Genomic DNA, 8,916 nt, shown 5'->3' with positions numbered 1-8,916 from the left:
AGATGTATCGCTGGCAAAGATTTTCTTCCATTCTGTAGGTTGCCTTTTTGCTCTATTCACAGTGTCCTTTGCTGTTCAAAAGCTTTGTAATTTTATGAGGTATGATTGTTTGATTAGTAGTTTTATTTCCTGAGCCACTGGGCTTATATTCAGAAGTTGTTGCCTATACTAATATGTTGAAGGGTTTCTCCTGCTTTTCCTCTAGCATTTTCAGAGTTTCACATCTGATATTAAGGCTTTTGATCCATTTGAATTTAATACTTGTGCATGGAGAGAGGTAAGGATCTATTTTCATCCTTCTATACATACACATCCAGTTTTCTCATCACCATTTGTTGAAGAGGCTGTCTTTTCTCCAATGAGTATTTTTGGAATTTTTGTCAAAGATCAGGCGGCTGTAGCTGCCCGGACTTACATCTGCATCCTCTATTTTGTTCCATTGATGTACATGTCTATTTTTGTGCCAGTATCATGCTGTTTTTGTTACTATGGCTCTGTAATATAGGTTAAAATCAGGTATGGTAATACCATCAGCCTTCTTTTTGTTGCTCAAAATTGTTTCGAGGTCTTTCATGTGTTTTTTAAACATTTCTTGTTCTTTACTATTTTACACATTCCAGTGGAAGAAGTTTACATGTTTGAATATTGTCCTAGCTTTTCTTTGGGCTATTTTTTCAATTTTAGCATATCTTTCTTATGTTTATTAGCTCCTCTCTCCCAGAAGAATTTTTTCCCAATTGTATGACCTGTTTCTCTTTCATCCTATGTGTCTCTTCTATCCTACTCCTTGAAGATTTCGAGGTCATAGTAGAAACTGTAGTAACCATTCAAAAAAGGACCCCTCTCTAGCTGGTGAGTCTCAGCAGCTGGGTACACAATTGCTGTGAGCAATGGGCAAAGAGTGCATGAAAATGAGAAAATTCAAGGGAAACTGGTCCATGTAGTTTAAGTTGATGATTAGTTTTGAATTGCCACCGCTACTCCCCTATGCTATAATTTTCCTTAAATTCATAAATGAAACCTATCTAAATATAAGCCACTTGCCAACACACACACACACACACACACACACACACACACACACACGAGCTGGTTTTTTTTGAGGTAGGGTCTCACTCTAGCTCAGGCTGACCTGGAATTCACTGTGTAGTCTCAGGGTAGCCTTGAACGCATGGCAATCCTCCTACATCTGCTTCCTGAGTGCTGGGATTAAAGGTGTGCTCCACCATGCTTGGCCCTTAATATTTTTATTATTTCACTTTGTCTTTGAATCCACTGAACATTGTACTTACTGAAAGGAGCTGCTGTGTATAACCTACAAGTTCTACTACCTCTGCTGCTTCTTTTTTTAAAATTGCTTTGTGATTTACTTTTTAATATTTATTTATTTATTTGAAAGAGAGATGCAGAGAAAGAGGTAGATAGAAAGAGCTGCAAACTCCAGAAATATGCTCCATCCTGTGTGTCTGGCTTATTTGGGTCCTGGGGAATCAAACCTGGGTCCTTTGGCTTTATAGGTAAGTGCCTTTACCACTGAGCCATCTCCCCATCAACCCCTACATTGCTTCTTAATGATTTAGTAAAATCTTAAAATGAAGAATAATTTTCTCTTAGCCAAATATAAGCATAAAGGAAGAAATATTCATTTAGCTCACAATTTCATAGGCTTTATTACATAGTCCTAGGCTCCATTAATTCTGGCCCCATGGCAAGGCAAAACATCAATGAGTTGGATACATGAGGTTACCTGCCACATAGTAGACAGGAAGCTGAGAGGAAGGGACTACAGACCAGGAAGAAACTTAAAGGAATATTTCCACTGACTTACTTCCTCCAGCTATGACTCACTTCCTATAATTTCCACCACTTCCCAGAATAGCACCACGAGCTAGGGACCAAACATTCAACACTGAGTTTGTGGAGTACATTTCATATTTAAACAATAACATATTAGACAGATATAAATTGGCATGGCACAAGTTAGCCAGTTATAACCTTTTCTAAAACCTTCTGATCAAAGACAGTATTTTTTTGCAATTAGGACCTTAAAAGAAAATGTAAATTGTCTTCTTTATCTAACAAGAGAAAGAAATGTGCATTAGGAAAGAAAGAGCATAAACAGAAATAAAGAAAGAGAAACTGAGAGAAAAGAAAGCCATGCCACCATTTGAACACCTACTTTTAGATATGTGCTGAATGTAACCCATCCCTCATCTTTTTCTTTTTCTTTTTTGAGGTAGGGTCTCACTACAGCACAGACTAACCTGGAACTTACTTTGTAGCTCCAGGCTGGCCTCAAACTCACAAACAGAGTGATCATTCTATCTCAGCCTCCCATGTTCTGGGGAAAAAGGCATGACCACCATGCCCAGCCTAATATTTTTATTCATTTTTTTGGAAAAGCCAGAAAGAGTGAGCATGGGTGTATCAGAGTCTCTTGCCACTGAAAACAAACTCTAGACACATGCATCACTTTGTGCATCTGGCTTTAAGTGGGTAGTGAGGAATGGAACTTGGGTCATTAAGGTTTGCAAAATACCTTTAATTGCTGAGCCATCTTTCTAGGCCCTCATCTTTTTGTTTTTAGAAGGCATTATGCTGCACTAATTCTTCTTTTCATCTTGAGCTAGTTGGATGAGGTTAAAGCAGTGGGCTGCTGTTATGATGTTATGCAAACAAGAGTTATGAAATCGTGTTCTATTGTTTCCTTTGTTCTTCTTAGAACCCATCCACTTGGTCACCAAAGTTGAAAACCAGAGTCATTTGCATCTAATTGTATATACTACTTTCTATGGGGCTGAAGAAATGGGTCAGTGGCTGCAGTGCTTGCCACTCAAGCATGAGGACGTGAGTTGGGATTGCCAGTATCCATGCTGGTTGTATGCCTATAATCCCAGTGCTGAGAAGGCAGGAACAGGCAGCTCCCAGACTTGCAGGATGACTAGCTAGCTGGCTGAATCAGTGAGCTCTAAGTTTGGTGAGAGTCTCTGTTCTATAAAATAAAGTTGAAAACAATTGAAAAAGACACCCAATGTCACCTGTGGTCCCTTCACACATGTGCACACACACATACACCCATCACACATATGACCATGCACATACACATGCACACACACCACCTACAGCACAAAAGTGGTATTTGGGTTTGTGCCCATCGATTAGTGCTATAGTCAGCTTTGGGCAGGAGAGATTCTGTTCTGCAGTAGATGGTGGTTCCTGCAGAGATTCATAACTGGTCGATGTGTTGAGAATAAGTGAGTACTGAATGCTCAACCCTAAATGAGACATCATTATATCACCTCCCCCTCCCCCCCAGCCTAAGGGAAACCTGTGGAACAAGGAAAGAAGGTAAGAGCCAGAAGGGATGGAGTGTTATGGACTACTACCTTCATGACATGACATGGCTGTTGTGTTGTGCACTTAAAATCTGATAACAACTGTTATTACTTGCACAAGCTTGGGCCCATTAACATTCTGTTATATCTGGGGAAGGTGCTCACAAGGTCCTATCACTCCCGTGTATTTATAGGTAGCTAACTGTTGATGAGGCAGGGGCTCATGAAGCCCACCTCTCCCTAAGGACCTGCTGGCAGGTAATAATTGCTAGAGTAGGGAGAGGCACTTTCTTCAGTGGTATAGCCATTGGTACGTTACAAGTATGCCTCACCCAAACAAAATTAAGCAAGCATAATTAATGTGATGGGGTCACATACACATAGAAAAACATAGGCATGAAAGTAGAAGGGGAAGTAGTGGGAAAGAGGTAATTAACAGGAATGGCCAATGGTGATGGGGGTAAATGTGATCAAAATACATTAATATCATAATGAAACCCATTATTATGTATAGTTAATAGATGTTCATAAAATGCACACACTAAAAAAAGAAAGATTCATTGATTCAATTACATGTAGAATGTGAACTCCAAGTGTGGAGAGATTGCTTAGTGGTTAAGGTAAAACCAAAGGACCCAGGTTCAAGTCCCCAGGATCCACATAAGCCAGAAGCACAAGGTAGTGCATGCATCTGGAGTTTGTTTACAGTGGCTGGAGGCTCTGACATTCCCATTCTCTCTTGCTCTCTGACTCTTTCTGTCTCTCAGATAAATTAATAAATATAAAATATATTTTTTAAAGGGCTGGAGAGATGGCTTAGCAGTTAAGGCACTTGCCTGCGAAGCCCAAGGATCCAGGTTCAACTCCCCAGAACCCACATAAGCCAGGTGCACAAGGTGGCACATGCCCACAAGGGTGTGCATGCATGCACACAAGGTGTTGCATGTGTCTGGAGTTCAGTTGCAGTGGCTGAGGCCCTGGCATGGCAATTCTCTCTCTCAAAAAAAAAAAATTCAAAGCCAGTATCCACTGCGTAGTAAGTTCAAGACCAGCCTAGGTTACATGAGACCATATCTCAAAAAAATTAAGCTGGGCACGGTGGTGTACACCTTTAACCACAGCACTGGGGAGGACAGAGGTAGGAGGATTGCCATGAGTTCAGGACCACCCTGAGACTACATAGTGAATTCCAGGTCAGGCTGGATTATACTACCTTGAAAAACCAAAATAAATAAATCAAAAATAAATAAATATGAACTTAATTTGGGTATGATGGTACACACTTTTAAACTCAATACTAGTGAAATGAAGACATCAAGAATTTGAGACCAGCTTGGACTACGTAATGAGGCCTTGTCAAAATGGAAAAAGAGGGCTGGAGAGATGGCTTAGAGGTTAAGCACTTGCCTGTGAAGCCTAAGGACCCCGGTTCGAGGCTCGGTTCCCCAGGACCCATGTAAGCCAGATGCACAAGTTGGCGCATGAATCTGGAGTTTGTTTGCAGTGGCTGGAGGCCCTGGCATCCCATTCTCTCTCTCTCTCTGCCTCTTTCTCTCTCTGTCTGTCTGTTGCTTTCAAATAAATAAAAATAAACCAAAACAAATTTTTTAAAAAGGGAAAGAGAGCGAGGAGAAAGACAAAGAGGAAGAGGGAGAAGAGGACAGGAAGAAAGGAAGGAAGGAAAGAAGAAAGGAAGAGAGGATAGGAAGAAGGAAGGAGGGAAAGAAGGAAGGAAGAGAGAGACACTAGAGGGTGAAAAACAAACTCCACAACAGAAGGACATGTTGAAAATACATAAAACAAAAGGTGAGCTCAGAATGTGAGTCAGTGAAAGAACAGTTCTCTAGTATGTGTGAAGCTCTAGGGTCAAACCCGAGCATTGGAAAAGTAAAAATAAAAAAGGAAGCCAGGCATGGTGACACACGCCTTTAATCCCAGCACTCAGGAGGCAGAGGTAGGAGGATCGCTGTGAGTTCAAGGCCACCCTGAGACTACATAGTGAATTTCAGGTCAGCCTGGGCTACAGCAAAGACCCTACCTCAAAAAACTAAAACACAAATAAATAAATAAAAATAATTAAGAAAGAAAGAATTAAAAAAGGATTCTACTCAGCATACACAAAGCATTCTTACTATTCAACAAGAAAAAGACATTATGGGAAAATGACAAAAGAGCTTTCGTCTTTGGGCTCGTAGGAGGCTAAGGTGCAACTTTCTTTGGTCATCCCGAATCCGGGTTCGTCCGACATCAGCCGCCTCCACCATGCCACCTAAGTTTGACCCCAACGAGATCAAAGTGGTGTACCTCAGGTGCACCGGAGGCGAGGTCAGCACCACATCTGCCCTGGCCCCCAAGATCAGTCCCCTGGGTCTGTCTCCAAAAAAGGTTGGTGATGACATCGCCAAGGCAACTGGTGATTGGAAGGGTCTGAGGATTACAGTGAAGCTGACCATTCAGAACAGACAGGCTCAGATTGAAGTGGTGCCTTCTGCTTCTGCTCTGATCATCAAAGCCCTCCAGGAGCCACCAAGAGACAGAAAGAAGCAGAAAAACATTAAACACAGTGGCAATATTTCTTTCGATGAGATTGTCAACATTGCCCGACAGATGTGCCACTGGTCTTTGGCCAGAGAACTTTCTGGAACCATCAAAGAGATCCTGGACACCGCACAGTCTGTGGGATGCAATGTGGATGGCCGCCACCCACACGATATCATAGACGACATCAACAGTGGTGCAGTGGAATGCCCAGCTAGCTAAGAAGCATAAGAAAGAATATATTTCAATAAAAGATCAAGAGAAAAAAAAAAAAGAAAATGACAAAAGACTTGAACAAATTAGGAATTCCAAATAATGCAAATTGGTGAAAAAGGGCTCAAATATGTTAGTATTAAAGAAGAAATTAGAGTCACAATAACACTGATGGCTCAGGTTGGTTAATAAAACAATTCTTGCCAGGCAAGCGTGCCTTTAATCCCAGCACTGGGGAGACAGAGGTAGGAGGACCACCGTGCGTTCCAGGCCAGCCTGAGACTACATAGTGAATTCCAGGTCAGCCTGTGCTAGAGGGAGACTACACCTTGCAAAACCAAACAAACAAACAAAAATAATAACACAGTACCAAGCTGTGTGTGGTGGCTTACAATCGAGATGACAGCACTTCAAAGGCTGAGGCAGAAAGACTGCCACGCGTTTGAGGCCAGCTTGACTACAGCTTAGGCTACAAAGTGGGACCGTCTCAATAAATAAATATTTTATTTAATATAAAAAATAAACTCAGGCCGGGCGTGGTGGCGCACGCCTTTAATCCCAGCACTCGGGAGGCAGAGGTAGGAGGATCGCCGTGAGTTCGAGGACACCCTGAGACTACATAGTGAATTCCAGGTCAGCCTGAGCCAGAGTGAGACCCTGCCTCAAAAAACCAAAAAAAATAAAAAAAAATATAAAAAAAAAATAAACTCAGGAGGCTGAGGTATGAAGATCGAAGATTGTTGTGAGTTCAAGGCCAGCCTGAGACTAATTCCAGGTCAGTGTGGGCTGCAGTGGGACCCTACCTTGCAAAATCAAACAAACACACCCCCTCCACAATTCTGAGTGTAAGGGTGGTGGGAAAAAGGACTTAGGAAAGCAATTTGGCATTGTCTAGGAAAGGCTTTGCCAGGCACCAACCGAGACAGACCAGGAGGATCCAACACTCCCTAAGGGTATTTGGCTAGGATTTAATTATTGTTAGGCACAGTTTATCTGAGAAGTATGGAAATTTCATGTTGGATCTCTATTGCAGCGCAGATACTCCTTAATCCTTTTAAATGACTGAAGGGGTAGCGGAGTAGCCATTTGATTGACAGCTATCAAACCCCTTCCAGGCAGCAGCAGCAGTAGTTGCCTAGCAGCCGAATCAAGCAGTGTCCCAGTGACCCAAACTGCTCCAGTTGACTGCCACCGTGCCTGAGTCTGGGGAATTGGGAACAGTACTGCTGCTGCTTCTGAAGGTTCACTGGGGTGGCAGCCACCTCAACTCCAGCAGCCGTTTCTACAAGGAATGCCACAGCTGTCGATCAGACCTTTGCTGCTTGGGGTTGTCACCGTGACAGCCTTCACTGTTTTAAGCACCTTTGCTGCTGCTCAGGGAAACTTCAGTGCAGCCTTGGATTCCCGGAGGAGACTTTAATTCGTCACAGATGACCTGAGGTGACTTCTTTCTGGACCCCCAAACCACAGCTGTCATGGCTTCCTATGCAACCATTGGCTTTGCTTGGGGGAAATGCTGCTTCAGCCATTACTGTTCCAGGTTTCCCGTGATGGCTTGGAGAGATTTTTGTCTTGCCCTTGACAAATGTAGATGACCTCTTAAGTCACCCTGTCTGCCACCACTCTGGGTACAACCCTCTCCCCCAGCAGCTCCAGACCTCACGACTGCATTCCACATTCAGTCTTCCTCATTCCATCACAGCTAGTGTGCCTGTGTGACTGGCTATAAAGTAGCATTTACCTCACTCCCCTTGGGTCAGTCAGGGAGACTTCCCTCCTGTGCACTACCCCTGGGTTCAAACTTTAGGCTCCAAGAAAGCCTCTCAGAATGCTCTCATTGCCTGCTTGTGATCTTTATCATGGGAAAAGCAGGATGAACTGGTTGCACAAAAGAGCAGATAATTCTTGGGGCTGCCAACCGTGGGCATGCCCAGTAGCTGCAGCAGCTAGAGAGCAGTTGAGGAGTTCCAGTGAGCAGTGGCTGGAGAAGATGGACTGTGGAGGTGTTCGGAAGGCAAGATACTGTGGAGAGGTGAGATTACAAAAGAAAAGAACATGCAGAAAAGGTGCTAACCCTGAATGCTAAAAGCATTCCACAGAACTACGAAGTCATCTACAGTGGCTCGGATTTGAGGAACCAGGCACTGAAAGATCAGTGATGTAACAGGAGCTGCAATAAGCCTCTGGTTTTGAGAGCCTACGGTCATAAGCCTCCTCTTCCCAAAGGTCAGAGCTATAAGCCTCCGGCCTTGAAAGCTCAGCTCATAAGCCTCTGGCACTCAAAGGCTCAGGGCTGTCAATATTAAGGGAGCTTCTCTTTGCTTTTTTGTGATTCCCATTGAATGGAGCAAAAGAATGCTGTGGTGACTTGAATGTAAAATGTCCCCCGTAGCTTCATGTGTTTGCGATTAAGCCTCATACTTGGTTCCCAACTGGTTGAGCCTTTAGGAGGTGAAACTTTGCTGGGGTGTGTCAGTGGGGGTGGCCTTGAGGTTAATTGGTCCAGTTCCATTGGGTGTTCAGAGCTTACTCTCTCTCCTTTCTCCCTGCTGATGTGGAGATGTGATGCCCAGCTATCTGCTCTTACCAGGCTCTCCCTGCCATCATGAAACTTCCCCTTGAAACTCTAAGCCAGAAATAAACCCTTTCCTTCCATAACCTGCTTCTAGTCAGGTGTTTTGTCCCACCAATGAGATGGTATCACCTATTTACTGACACAACCATCCCACTATTGGGTATCTAAAGAAACTTATTCCCACATTTACCAGTAGACATGACCAAGAATACTCCAGGGCAGCCTTGTTTATATGACTCAAAAGCAGTAATCTAA

General features: G+C 43.3%; 1 protein-coding gene across 1 annotated transcript; it reads left to right on the top strand.

The window, feature by feature from the left end:
• The first annotated feature begins 5,582 nt into the window (after positions 1 to 5,582).
• LOC101609985 (60S ribosomal protein L12-like) lies at positions 5,583 to 6,095 on the top strand. The gene has a single exon (XM_045155245.1). It carries the CDS (start codon positions 5,598 to 5,600, stop codon positions 6,093 to 6,095), a length of 498 nt encoding a protein of 165 aa, XP_045011180.1. The 5' UTR covers positions 5,583 to 5,597.
• The last annotated feature ends 2,821 nt before the right edge of the window (positions 6,096 to 8,916 follow it).

This window comes from Jaculus jaculus, chromosome 7 (genome assembly GCF_020740685.1).
Source record: "Jaculus jaculus isolate mJacJac1 chromosome 7, mJacJac1.mat.Y.cur, whole genome shotgun sequence".
Classification (NCBI taxonomy): Eukaryota; Metazoa; Chordata; class Mammalia; order Rodentia; family Dipodidae; genus Jaculus; species Jaculus jaculus.
This window is presented reverse-complemented; position numbering and strand designations above follow the sequence as displayed.

Bases quoted from the DNA above. Each gene is read 5' to 3' on its own strand.
- LOC101609985 (XM_045155245.1), top strand. From the start codon at position 5,598: ATGCCACCTAAGTTTGACCCCAACGAGATCAAAGTGGTGTACCTCAGG.